The sequence below is a fragment of the Colius striatus genome, chromosome 3, assembly GCF_028858725.1.
Source record: "Colius striatus isolate bColStr4 chromosome 3, bColStr4.1.hap1, whole genome shotgun sequence".
NCBI lineage: Eukaryota > Metazoa > Chordata > Aves > Coliiformes > Coliidae > Colius > Colius striatus.
The window spans coordinates 17,117,236-17,131,435 of NC_084761.1; the positions used below are offsets into that span (position 1 = coordinate 17,117,236).

Here is a 14,200-nt window from a genome sequence, read left to right on the forward strand (position 1 = left end):
AGATCTGGGCTTTCCCTCGGGGTCAACAAGCCAAATAAAATGGAAGAAAGCTTAAGAAGGCATTTAATTATCCCTCCTGCCGAGGGGCAGGGCCCATCCATCCCTGATGGACGTTCATCTGATCTCTTCTAAAAGCCTGGTCCTGGGGGAGATGCCACACTCACCACAGTCTGCCTCTCCTCCACCTTGCTTTGGGGGGCCGGTGACTGGACCATGGGGACCCCACAACTTAGATCACAGGGACCCCCTGTCCTGGTCCCCATGGACATCCCAAGATAAAATACAGCCTCAAGGATTCTCAGGAAGGATGCTGGGTCCCTGCCTGCCACACGCTGGGTTTGCAGTCAGGAACAAAGTGGTGGGATGAGATCAGGCCCAGAGCCATAGCAGCCCATCAGCTCCTGGCCCCATTTGATGTCCTGGTGCCTCCTGACCCCCATGAGCAGCTTTGTGAGAAGTAACTGCAGCCAAGTAGGGCAATTCCCAGTACCTCTTTGGGCTCTTGAAGAAGTGAGGAGCTCAGAAACCCTCAGGCAATGGTGGGACATGTCACCTCTTCCCTTCTACCATGTCGTACCAGGTCACTGAGGCTGTGGGGTGGTGGGCAGGGTACAGAGGTTGCCGGGGTGCAGGGTGTGCAATGGCCCCAGAGTGGGTTTGCCATGCCATCTTGTGGCCACACTGATACCAGGGGCTGAGGAGCTGCAAGAGGAGTGAGGATGAGCCCTGCCACCATGTCCCTGTCCTTGTGCTCTTGCAGAGTGGGGGACTGCCCCCATGGGTGCTTCTCTGTCTGCACAGTCCAGCCAGGACCATGGGCCCTGGAGGAGATGGAAGCTCTGGCCTACAGCCTGTCCCCCTGCTCCATGTCTGTATTAGGGCAGCCCAGGAATGGGGCTGCTCCTGGGCTCAGAGTCCTCGTACAGTACATGTGGATCTGGTTGTGGGTCCAGGTCCATCGCTGAGGTGCCAGGTGGAAGCTCTCCGAGCCAGCGAGGGCCGGGGCCGGCTGAGGCAGCCAGGCTTCCCCGCGCCGGGTGAGCCTTCACCCAGCCCGCTGTGCCGGCGGATGCGTTTTGTTCCAGTCCAAGAGGAGGACAAATCCCAAGGGCTGTGACAGGCAGGAAGAGGTCCCACCCCAACCCGGCCCGAGCCCGGGGCGGCTCCTTTTCCTTCCCGGCTCCCCGGCCTCTCCCAGGGGACCTGCAGCATCCACAGAGGCGGCCAGGCACGCTGGGGCTGGGGGCTTTGGGGAGGGCAGCGTCTGGGACAGGAACCGGCAGCCCCGGGGAAGCCAGTGTGAACTCACACCGAGTCTGGACAGTGCAAAGACACAATGGCTGCAGGGCCCCTACGTGTACCAGGAGGAAGAAAACTCCCCAAGGAATTTCCTCCATTGCCGGCTCTGCCCAGAAGCTGTTCCTCACCCCGCTGGGATGCAGGAGACTGGCAGAGCCAGGCCAGGACTAACTGCTGCTGTTGCTTAGTGACACCTGTGGTTTGCAGTGGTGGCTGTGGATGGAAAGCCCTTGGGCAGAGCCTGCTTAGCTCAGATTGTCCCTGTGATGGTCCCAGACACCCCCAGGGTAGCCCTGGACTGCAGGACTGAGTGCTGAGCCAGGGCCTGCCAGGGGTCTATCCACACCTTCACACTGATGCTGTCCAGGAGAATTGATTGAGCCTGGAGATAAGGGAGTAGGAGCTGCAGAGAGCAGGAGATAACAGTATCTCTCTGCCTGCTGCTTTGCCTGCTTCCAAGCTGTCCAGAGCACTGATAAGGTGACATTGCCTTAGAGACATGGGCAGAGATCTCCCTGGTTGGGCTGCAGCAGCCTGGGGCTATTCCCGGGCTCAGGACCCTTCCATGGCCCCACGCTGCCATCCATGAGTGTCCTGTCAGGCATTCCAAGGGCCACGCCACCTCCTGCCTTCCCCATGTTGACTGTACACAGGGCTGTATTTGAGGAGCACCTATGTGGTATTTGGGGCAGCTCACATGCTGGGCACATGACACTGGGAGTAGAAGTGACCCATGCCAGAGCTGCCCTGTCTGCACTGCCCGGCACTGCCAGCTCTCTGGGCATCCTGCCAGAGCCTGTGCCCCTCTCCTGGGGATGTACACATACACCACGGGGTCCAACACAGGAGTGGCTGGGGGTGCAGCAAACACCAAATGTCCTCTCAGGGTCCTCTCCACCATCCCCAGTGATGAGACACTGGGCTACAGGCACCTTCCTAGGCCTAAGCATTTCCCATGCCTTATTTTCTGGTGGCTATTGCTTCAAATCTATGCAGAAGAGAGCAAAACCCAGGCACAGACCCATCAGGCAGCAGCAAAAAGCCACCCTCCTCCAGCCCTGAAGGGAAACAGCCCCATACACTGCACTTCCCACACCACGAGCTGCCAACACCTCGGGGTCTGAGAAGGTCCCTAGTGATGTCCTAGTCCTTCTGCTCATGCCAAGATGATGTTGCAGGAATAGTACGAGTCCTCACAGGGTCCCCTGGGTGTAGGGGTGGCATCCAGGGCTGGGTCACAACTAGAAGAGCTGATGCTTCCAAATCTCTTAGGCTGGGCCGCGACTTTCATGGAACAGTAGGATTAAACCCAGGCATGGCCATGCTAAAACACCAACACAGACCATCTGTGCTCCCAGCCTGGAACTCCCCATCTCTGTCCACCTCCAGCCCTGAAAAAGCCTCCTAAGGTGCTTCTGCCACTCAGGCCACCACCTCGAGACTGGTGTCCAGCTCTCACATCTGGTGATGTGGAGCCTCTGCTCTGTTTCTGATCCTTCAGGAGAGGAGCTGGCTGCAGTGGGGAGTGGTCAATGCTCTGCTTGGGCAGCAGCACTGCCTGCCTGGCTGGGTGCTGGCAGGGACCTCGTGGGTGCATTCCTGCCCAGGGAGCTCCCTGCCACAGCACTGGCACTCCCATTGACGTGCTCACTCACACCGCTCCACCACCGGCCCTGCCCGGGGTGGGTGCTCCATGGGACGTGTGCTGCTGAGGATGGGTGCTCCTGGGGAAGGATGCTCCCAGGGACAAGGGCCCCAGATCCAGTTGGAGGGCTCAGCGCTGGTCTCCCATCCACATCCTTGCTGTGGCAGGCACAGTGGCACGCTGGCATGGCATCAGCACTGGCTGGCATCCAGGTCAGGAAACGAGCAGTGGCAGCACCAGCCTCCCCAGGAGCAAGTCACTTTGCAGTTGTGTTATCCGTGTGACTTGGCTACAGCTGTTAGAGACATTTTGGCTCTTTTAGGGGAAAATGGTGGTCAGCAGGAGGGTGGTGGTGGGTCACTGCTGGGGCAGCAGGGTGCCCATGCCACAGGGGCACGGCGGGTGCCAAACAGGGTGGCTTACAAGGACATGGTAGCAGCATCTCTGCTTGCACACTTGTCCATGGGTGTGCTGGTCCATGGGAGGTCTTGGGTGCACACAGTCTGGCCAGGGACTGTCACCAGCTCCACGCCTGTGCAGCACTGAACACCGCCAGGGCCCCTCCAGCCCTGTACCCACAGTGCTGATATCAGCTCACAAATCATAAAGCACCTTGGCAGATTCCTCCCTGCCAGCTTGTGCAAGAGGGATCTCCCAGCTCTCAGCAGCATAATAAACGTCCTGGACTTTCACAACCCACAAAGCGTAGAATTACTCCACCTAATGATCAGTTCTCCCTCTATCTCTAAAAATCTAACCTGGAAAATGTTTACAGCTCAATAGTGCCACACACAGAGTCCTAGAGAAAATGAGATGGTGCTTTTTATGAGCTCTTCTCTCATTCCCAGTTCCTCCAGCAGCACAAATAAATCATGGGCCTTTCTGAGAGCAGCTGGGACCCAGCAGCCCCATGCTGAGTGAAATGATAAAATGGGGGAAGGATGAGCACATCCACATCCATGACAGGCAGAAAGCCTGAGACTTCTTCTGTTAATAGTCAGATATAATTACTGCAGTAGTAGCAACTCCCTGAACCTCCCCAAGATGACCCTTTCAGACCACTGCCAAGTGTATGGCCAGGAGCCTGGGCAGAGGGACCCAGGTCTTGCTCCACACCCAGAAAGAAGGTGCTGTGGGTGGCCAACATCATCTGGGACGTGAAGCCTGGCTGCAACCAGCCCAGATAGCTCCATCTCCACTTTGGAAAGCTGGATGTGGAGCGGGGGGTGGATGAACACCAGCCAAAGTGTGTTGATGTGGAGGAAGAGTGGGAGGAGGAGCATCTCCCTGCCAGCTGCTCCCACGGCTGAAATGGAAACCAGTGTCTCACGAAAGCTGAAGGGAGGGGTGTCCGGCAGCACCCAGCCTTTTCCTTGCCCTCCCCTGCCTTTGGCAAAGCTCCCATCCCCAAGAAGGACACGCACAAGCGAATGAGCTACATCCCAGAAGAGGGTCAGGGAGAGGGGGGAAACAGAGAAACCATAAAATTTGCCCAAAGCCACCCAGCAGGCATGAGGTGGAGCCATCAGTGAGACACAGCGTCCCTGGTGTCTTGAAAATGTGTGTCCTCTTTGGCGGATGATGGCCTAAAGGCACATGCAAAACCTCTCGTTTCTTTGGAAGCACCAGCACAACCCAGAGACTCCACCACCAGCCTTGGCAAACCATCCTCCCCCTTCACAGTGCGCCTTGCCCCAACCTTCCACATGCCTCAGAAATAAACCAGCCTGAGCAGGCTCCGGTGATCAGCTGAGGTTTCGCCAGTTTCTGAATGAAGATGGGCTCCAGAAATCCCTCCCTCCTACACGCCAGGGAGCCTGTCAGTCGAACCTTATTTATGTAATTGTGAAACTTTCCCCAGCATCTGTGTTTTGCATTAGTGATGCAACAGGATCAGGCCTAAAGCAAACAGGGTTCTGGACACAGGTGTAATTCTCTGTCATTGATGAACCAAGTGCAGTGAATGAATCAGAAGCAGATGTCAAACAAAAAGAGCTTCAGACCCTTCTGAGCCAGTAAGCACACAGATCCTGTGAACTTCCTCAGCCTCCAGGCTGGCCCAATTCAGACTTAAACGTCTGCCCAAATGAAAACAGAGAAATTTAAATGGAAAAACCTTGCCTGTGCAGTATCTGCGGGATTTAATCACGGCTCTGTTATAGCAGTAAGTGCAGGAGCCCTCCCATGCTCTCTCCGTTTTTTTTGTACCACGGGCCACAGATGAGAAATGGCCTCAAGGGCTGAATGGGTTTTGTAACCTGCAAGGATGCACCTTAATGCATTTTCAAGTTCTTTCCAGCCTCTTCCCATGAAGCTGAAGTGCTGCAGTGGCAAAATACAGCATTTCTCTTTGAACCAAGCCAGTGCCAAAGCAGGCACTGAGCTGTGCATCCCAGTCCAAGAGGGACATCCCAGACTTGTGTACCTCTGGAACCTGAGGAACAACCCCAGCACAGTTCCATCCATCCCTGAAGTACTGGGATCATGAAATAAATGCTCCAATTTAGGTTTAGGAGGTGTGTGAGTAGAAAAGGGATGGTAGAAATCCTGAGTCCCTGCAGGGGAGGGGATCTGGCAGCAGCTCAGTTAGGGTCCTGATGTCCCCAGGGAGCGAGTGCTCCGGCACATGGCAGGGATGCTTTAGTAAAGGAAAGCTGGAAGGTTTGCTAAAGCATTATCTCTGCTGGATTATATCCTCATGCTGGACAAGTGACATTTGGTACCTGACCCTCCTTAAATTCTCTACAATGAATAGATACAGGTTTTTCTGAGGGAAAAAAGAGACAAATCCAGGTCAAACTTTAGAACATGCTTGTGCCCCTCCCCCTCTGAGAAGCATTTTTGAACAATTCAAACATCCTGTTTTCACCTTTTTGATATGATCATTTCTCCCCTTTTTTATTTTGCAAGCTACCAACACTTTTTAAAAGGTATTCAAAAGGGTTAAAGTATTCTGTCTGACCACCCAAAAGGTTTTGTCCCTTGTGTTTTTATTGCACTGAATAAAGAGAAAAGCTTTTTTGTTCAAATAAACTTGAAACAATTCCTTCTCCTCCCCCCCTCCCTCCAGTTTTTTGGTTTGGCCACTGAGTGGAAAAATCAATTATTCGCACTCCTCTAGCCCGATAAAAAGCTTCAGGACTCCACAAAGAGGCTCAGGGGAGCACTTGCCTTGTACAGCAAATAAAACAGTCTCTGAATTTCCCAGCTCTCTCTCCTTCTCTCATGTCACCCAAGATTTTCTGCCGACATCGGCGCTTCTGGAGAGCAAAGACGACCAGCGTCCTCCCTGGTGGGATCTCACCAGCTAAAACCTATTACCAGTGCCAGGGCTGAGCCAAGGCACCTCAAGAGACAGTGTTGAGTGCCCGTTGGGCCGGTGACCACCACGCAGCCACACCACACTCTCACTTTTTATGCAACTCTTGCAATGAGGGTGGGAAGAATTGCCTGAGCCTTTTATTTATCACCTTAAGCTAACCATCAAATTTGTAAACTCTGTAAAAATCTGTTAGGAAAGCAGCTGGGGAAAGAGAAGGGGCACAGAGCAGAGCTAGAAAACCTGTGACATGTGAAGATGGCACACAATGCTGTGATAACTAAACTGGGTCATCTCCTCCTTTAAAGAGATTTCAAGGATATGGAGACCAGGAATGCAAAAGGGTGAAGACAAAGATCTCAGCTTTTCACCAGAATATGCTCATTCCAGGTGGAACCTGGAGGACCTCTCTGCAGGGGCACCTGGGCTGCAGCAGGAGTCTTTCCCTGCCAGGAACGCCTGGGATGGGAATTCTAGAGCTAATGAACCTGACCCCATCCTGGTGTTTGGGAGACACAAACCATTGCTGAGCTCCTTCACGGGAATGTATGAAGTGCATCAGCCCACAAGCTCTACACGTGCCAGCCTGGCAGAGATGTTTCTCCCCTGTATCTCCCCATCAACATGGGCTTGGGCTGGGTGGCAGAGGAGCTGCTGGGCTGCATCCTCCTCTCTCAGCACATCCTACCAGTTCAGAATGAACTCTGGATTTACAGTCTCTGCTCCAGGTTCTGTTCTTCATCACCTCCCCTTCGCGGGGTGGCTCCTTGTCTGTGCCTCGAAGAGTTGTACTGCGCCGTGGATGAGGCTTGGCCTGGGTACCCCTTCCCAGAGGGGAGTGGGGATGGGGGGCTTGGCCAGCAGATGCAGGGGGGACCCAGCTCAGTGGCTTTGCGGCGGCAGCAGTCCCCAGCGTGGCCTGGAGGGTGGTCGGCTCCAGACAGCTGCCCACTGCCCCTGGCCCGGGGGCTCTGCGCTGCACCAGGGGCGGGCCGCGGCAGCCCCTGAGGCCTCCATCAGCCCCGGGGATCCTCCGCCTCATCGGCCCCGGGGCTCCGTCGGCTCCGTCCACCCGATCCCGGTCCCGGTCGCGGTCCCAGTGTCGGTTTCAGCGCCAGTGCCGGTCCCGGAGCCCAGTGTCAACGGCGGCGCCTGTGTCGGTCCCGGTGCGCGTGTCGGTCCCGGTGCCGCTGCCGACTCCGCTCGCCCCGTCCCTCGCTGCGGCTCCGCCCCGTCGCCGCCCGCCCCGTCCCCGTCGCCGTCCCGGTCCCCGCCCGCCGCGCTCCCGCCGCGGGGCAGCGCGCAGCATGGCCGCGCTGCGCAGAGCCCCGGCCCCAGCCCCAGCGCCGGCCCCGGCCCGCCCCTCCGCTCCCCGCCGCTCCGCGCCCGCCCCGGGCCGCGCATAAAAGGGGCCCCGCGGCCGCTCGCCCGCCCCCGCCCGTCGCTCGGCTGCGCTCGGCTCCGCGCCGCCGGGCGCCCCGGCCATGGCCAAGGACCAGCTGAAGCCGCGGCTGTGCCGCATGCTGAAGGGGGAGAGCGGCTACGGCTTCCACCTGCACGGCGAGAAGGGCAAAAGCGGGCAGTTCATCCGCAAAGTGGAGCCGGGCTCGCCGGCCGAGGCGGCGGGGCTGCGCGCCGGGGACCGCGTCGTCGAGGTGAACGGCATGAACGTGGAGCAGGAGACGCATCACCAGGTGCGGGCAGGGGACGGGACGGGACGGGACGGAAGGAGGTGGATGGGCGGCCGACCGCAGCACTCCCGAGCGGAGCAGCCCGACTCGGCCTCCCTGCCAGCTTGGCTGCAGTCTCCCTGGGGTGGGCTAGGAGGAGTGGGGGGGTTCTCCCCAAATATCCGTGCCAGAGTATGGTCGGCCTGGCCAGTGCTGGTCGTCACTGGCTGCCTCCTCAAATCCTAGGCCTGGATTGGACGGGAGGGGGCTTTGTGTGACCCTCGGGACAGTGAGTTTCCGTGAGAAGGGTTGGGTGGTGCGGTCTGGCAGGCTGCTGGGTTTCGAAAGGCTGTTGTGATCCTGTCAAGGTGGGAAAGCTGAAGGTGTTTCGGTGTGTGGGCAGGGCACTGCTGCCTTATGCAATCTGTGGTGGAAAGGAATGGGGAGACCTGGGCTCTGTTTCCGGCTCTGCCGCAGGTTTTCTTGGCCACTTTGGGCAAGCTGCTCCTGCTTATACAGCCCAGAGTGTATAAGGACGCCTTAAAATCTACTGATAAAGCTCTGCAGATGTTCAGCAGTTCAACTGGCTCAAGTGAGATAGGGCTTGTAGGTAAATAATGGCCGTTGTTAGACCATGGCTGTGACCGGTGTGGGATCCCAGCGAGCTGCCTCTCAGCTCTGTAACAGAAGCTGCAGGCTTCAGGCTGTGTCGTTTTCTGATTATAAAACTGGAACTTGTATTTGTTAAGCAGTTTAGTCCAAAAAAACAAACAGTGAGCTTCAAGCTGCTCCCGTCTCACTGCAGACACAGAGCCTGGCAGGGGCACAGTGCCGAGTGTGCCCCTTTGCCTGTTGAGCTTCTGTGGGGTTTAATGCTTTGGTAACTTAAAACATATGGCCAGCCCTGCTGCCAGTGCATTATTGGGGCAGAGCAGGGCTGTGCCTCATGTGGCTTGTGGACCTGGCAGAGTTTTGGAGGGTTTCAGGTTCTTGGGCTTGACCCACTAGATGTGGATGTCACTGTGCAGAAGGTGAGGCTGAGCCTTCCAGGTGGCTCCAGTAAAGCCTTGGGGACTCTTCACTGTGGGCTTGGTGGGTTTGTATTGCTAGCTGAGCCTATTTCTACAATCTGAGCCAGCTGTATAAAAGTTAATGTTTGTCCTGAATGGGATTTCAAAACACTTGAAGGAGGATGCACACCTCTGATCTGTCTGGGTAGAAGGGAGTGCTGCGTTCTTGTAAGGAGCTGCATTGTGTTGGAAGCCATCAGAACTCCCTGCTGAAACTGGGATGCTGGGGATAGGCGATAGCAGAGCTGAGACTGCCAGCTGTGTCTTTGAAATGTGCAGGCCTTTTCCAGTAGGTCAAGTGAAATGGGAGAAATCTTCCATTTTCTGCTGGCAGAGGCAGGATGAAGCCCTGTCGCTCGCTCCCCGCTGCAGAGCAGAGAGTGGGATGGAGTGGCCTGTGTGGGGTGTTGTGGAGCTCACTGTTGTGCTCTGCTCCTGCTGTGATGGTGATAGTGTGTGCAAGTGGTGTGAATCCTGCCCCGGGACATGCTCTGGGATTGCTTTTCCAACAAGGACCTCCTGCTTCCCCACAATACCCCGGCACTGGTGGACTGTGGGATGGGCAGTGCTGTGGCAGGTCAGATGCTGGCTCCTGCCAATAGGTTAGAGCAGCTGGATTGCAGTGGCCTCACCTTGTGCTGCGAGGTCTCTCCAGCCTTGAATAAGTCTCCATCTGAAGCTCGCAGCAAACAAGGCCTTGCTGTTCGGGTGTAACTGTGTTTCAAGCTGAAGTTGGCGGCATTTGTGCCTTTGTTCTCTGTTTTTTCCTGGCCTTACCCTAGGAGCCAAGGCAGAATGCGTTCTGGGGTGTTTCATGTCTTGGATGCAATATTGCCTGCTGGCTCCTCGATTCCTCGCCTGGACAGGCAGTGCCCACGTGGGGCTGAGCAGCAGCTCCTGCCCTCCTGGCTGTGCTCAGAGTGAGGAGAGCCTCTGTGTCCTCACTGAGGCTGGCAGCATGGGCATGGGCATCCTGTTTGGAGCAAGAGAGGTGAACTGAGGTGTTCCCAGTGGCACCGTGAGTCTCCTGCCTGGGCAGCTGGTGTTTGGCAAGGGTGGAAGGGCCCGGGCTAGCTCTGTTGGGTTGGTGCTGATGTAGCCAGGGGTGAAAGTCTGTTTGGGTGGAGCTGCGGAAATCATGGGACTGGGACCAGTGCTAAGAAGGTCCCGAGGCACCAGATGCTCAGGGGAGGCTGTGTTGTCTTCAGAGAAGCTGCAGACTTGACACTGTGACCATGGCTCGGAAACGGGTAAGGTGCTGGGCTCTGCCCACCTCGGGCAGGACCTTGCTGCTGCTTTGCTTTCTGCCTCACTGCTCTGTCCCCAGAGTGACTTGCACCAGGGGAGTTCATCACAGAAAGCCTCTTCTGCTTGACTCTGGTGATGGGGAAGGGACGAGGGGCTTCTCTGTGCCTGCTCACTGTCCTTGGCTCAGCCCCTGGCCCTTGTGGGACTGGGGGGCACTTGACTCCATCACTGTTCCCGCTGAGGCTGTAGGCTGAGTCCCAGCACCGCTTGCTGCTGGCCAGAGTAGCTTGCCATTCCTGCCCTGGGAAGGCACTTCTGTGTTGCTCTGGGTTTCCTTGTGGTCTGTAGGACCCTTCTCCCTGCCAGTGATTAACTCAGCTGCCCTGGTGCTTGGAGCACCCGTATCACAGGGTCTGTGGTACGTTGCTGTGTCGGACCCAGCATGTTTCTCCTGCACATTCCCCACAGGCATCACGCATCTACATCTCCTGTCGCCGCATGTTGGCTGCCTGTGCCCAGATCCCTGTCTCACAGGCACTGCCTCACTGGGAGCAGCAGCACTGTCTGATATCGCATGTAAATAGCTCTGAAAGGGAGCAGCTGGATTTTCAGGGGCTCGATGGACTAGCACCCTTCAGGCTGATTCCAGATGGGAGCCCCGGGCACGCTACTGCCTGATATGGCTTGTGGTGATGGAGGCTGCAGCAGAGTAGTTGATTCAGGACAAGCAGCCTTGTCTGCAGTCTATAAATTTCTTGTCGGTTGTTGGGGTTTTTTTTCCACTTGCAGATACAGGCTCTGTCGACCTTGACTGGAGCTTGCAGGGGAGTAAATAAACGCTAGCTAATTGTGCATTAGACTCGTTTGTTGTTCATAACCTTGGCAGTTGCAGTGTATCTGACCACTGTGACCTAAATCAGAGCAGGAGCCCTGTAAGGAAGCCCAGTGCTGCTTTGGGGGTTTCCTGGCATGGGGGTTACGCGTCTGTAGCCACCCCATGGCTAGGGATGACTGCTGAGCAGCATTGCCAGCAAATACCACCCTTCGTCCCCATCCCTGGGATAAAGACCTGTGCAGGGAGGAGGTGGCCAGCAGAGCCAGCCCTCTGCGACTGCTGGCAGTGAGTCTGTAGGTGGTTTTCCTTTGCCCTGCTCCTGTGTGTGCCCTGCATCAGCCTCATTTCTGTCACAGCCTGCCTTGGTGTGATTTACCCCCCATGCTTGGCCACGGCTCCTCCCAGCTCTCCCCACCACCACCAGGAGCTCCTTTCAGAGCCTCTGCCAGTCACCGAGCCGGTGAAGGAGCCAGACAGCAGCAGGACAATGGTCCCCATTCAGCACTGCCTGGAGCTGGATCCCAGCAGGGACCAGCCCTTCTCCTCCTCCCAGCACTGGTTTCCCTTATCTCTGCTGGCCCCTGGCACAGACTGGGGATGAATGCACAGGTTGGGTTCTTTCATAAACCCACCGAACGTGGGACAGTAGCTGGTACAGTGGGGTGGTGGGGAGCGCCCAGCAAAGGCAGCGTAGCCACTGGATGCATCTGTGGATGCTTAGTGCCTCCCTGTGCATCCCAGCTCTCGACACTGCCCCAGGTAGAGGGGAAGGAAGACACCCCAGATCAAGGAGATGGGGGTGTGCAAGGTGGTTTGCTTGGTGGGACAGATTGTGTTGCCCCTCTGAGGGACAAAAAACAGGCAGCAGAGTTTCTGATGCTCTGGGGGGGGCAATGGAGCAGCTGGTGTGAAAGCTCCTGTCTGAGCAGATCAAATGGTCTGGGCAGAGCTGCCCTGTGTGTTGTAGGGTACGAAGAGCCATCATCATCATCTGTGACTGCAGGCAGCTGGCATTCTATCCAGGGTGTCCGCCAAAGCTGTGCTCTGCCCTTCTCCCCCACCACTAATGGCTGAAAGTGATGGCAAACTTGCACCTTGCAGCGAGATTGAAGCTGCAAGAGAGCGTTGGGGGGCTGATGATCCTGCTGCAGCCAGGAGAGCACTGGCTTTCTACTCAATTGTTGTTCTTCTTTCCAGGTTGTGCAGCGTATCAAAGCTGTGGAGACGGAGACGCGCTTGCTTGTGGTGGACAAGGAAACGGATGAGTACCTGTGCAGCCTGCGCCTGACGTGCACGGAGGAGATGGTGCACAGCGGGATCCTGCTGAACTCCAGCGTCTCGCCCACCAAGTCAGTGAGCAGTGACAACGGGGAGGTCTGGAAGCCGCAGCTGGATCTGAGTGGGGGCAGCCTCCAGCGGCACTCACATAGTTTCTCCTCGCACAGCAGCAGGAAGGTGAGGGCAGAGCCGTGGGGCTGCTGGGCGCGGAGCTGGGGAGCAGGCACAGCCACCCTGGGAGCATCTCCCACTGCACACGTGCTTTGCTTCCCACCCAAGAGAAACCTTCTGTACATGACTCTCAGCTCTAGGGACCCCACTGTGTCCCAAAGCAGTAGGCTTCATTCTTAGTCTCTTGCTTGAAACCTCTGCTTTCTCCCCTCTTGTGCCCTTTGAGGATCTCCTGAGCCCTGGTGAGCTGGTTGGGGATCATCAGCACTGGGACCGAGTGACCCAGCCAGGATCATGCTCCCCTGTGGGGACAGGCTCTAGAGACCAGGGACACAATGAAGATGGAGCTCATGAATGAGCTTCTCTCCCCTCCATTATTTGTAGGAGGGAGGGAACATCTGGGGGCGACTGTGTTCTCAGCTTTTTTTTGCTTAAATAGGAAGGAAATTAGCTCTTTTTCAAGTGGCCTGGGTCTGGACTGTGATTCTGCAGTAAGTGCCTTTTATTGGTAAACTCCTTTCCAAAAAGGAAAGAATTCAGGATGGAAAACGTCCAATTTCCATGGCTGCCGTGCTGCTGGGGCCGGGCTGGCGGCGACGGCGCAGCCTTGCTCTGGGCAGATAGCTGGGCCAGACCCGTCCCGGAGCTGCCCTTACTCAGGGCATGAGCGTGGCAGCAGCAGTGAGGACATTGCGTGGCGGAGCCACTGACTGTCACCTCTCTGCAGACAGACATCTGTCCCCTTCCCTTCCTATCCCTGTCCTCTCCCTGTGCTGCCGGGCAAGGACTGCTGGTGCTCTACTGCCTCCTCCATTGTGGAGCTGCTACGGGTGCATTCCTCTTCCTTCCCCGGGGAGTTCACAGGGGCTGCAGTGCCTGGTTGGCTTCTGCCTTCTTGGAGGTGGGGTAGCGGCTGGATGCTGGCCCAGAAGCGTCCGTGGGGTTTCTAGGAGGATGTGGGTGGGAAAGTGGGGAAAGCTTCGTGTCCTCAGGAACCCCCACGGAGAAACAGCTGAATAAATCTCCCCGTGCAGATAAGAGGCGATGCTGGTGTGAGGCAGGAGGCGTGTGCGTCTCCAGCGATAAGGAAGGGGGGTCTCACCTCCTGTCCTCCCCTCCAGATCTGTTTGGCATCTTGCAGAGGAGGCTGTCTCCTTCCCTGGGGCTGGCAGGGGCGGGCTTAGAGGCAGTATTTATTTTTTTTAACTTACTGCCTGCTTTGAAGCTGTTTGAAGGTCTGTGTGATGATGATGGGTGTGTTTCCCTTGAGGGGTCGGTGCAGTGGGGGGCTGGTCACCCCCAGGACAGCCGGTGGGAGAGGAGCCGTTCCCAGGGCAGGGGGTGGCTTTCCAAGCTGGGGATTTCCTATCCTGTCTCTGTTTCATTTGCTGGGTGCAGTCCAACAGTGTGTGCTGACGGGAAGTCAGGCGAGGGGAACAGGATGGTCCTTTCCGGCCTTTGGGTTTCGGCTCCTCCAAGGAGAGGGTGGGACGGGGAGAGCCAGTCAGGGCTGGGGTGTGTGTGGGGGGGAGAAGTACCCGTGCTTCCCCTCTGAGAGGCTGGGGGCTTTGCCTGGGGTGGTATGGCTGGGGCATTTGGTGCCCACTGTGCCAGAGCCCACATTTGGCAGAGGCTGAGCTGGATGAAGGAAACTGACTCTGGTGT

At 56.9% G+C, this 14,200-nt stretch overlaps 1 protein-coding gene across 1 annotated transcript in view; it reads left to right on the forward strand.

Annotated features, from left to right (window-relative positions):
• The first annotated feature begins 7,535 nt into the window (after positions 1-7,535).
• Positions 7,536-14,200, forward strand: part of NHERF2 (NHERF family PDZ scaffold protein 2) — a 39,766-nt gene continuing 33,101 nt past the window's right edge. Inside the window, exons 1-2 of the mRNA XM_010209140.2 lie at positions 7,536-7,957; positions 12,284-12,541. Coding sequence (XP_010207442.2) covers positions 7,748-7,957; positions 12,284-12,541 — 468 coding nt within the window. The 5' untranslated portion in view covers positions 7,536-7,747. The remainder of the gene's footprint in view (positions 7,958-12,283; positions 12,542-14,200) is intronic.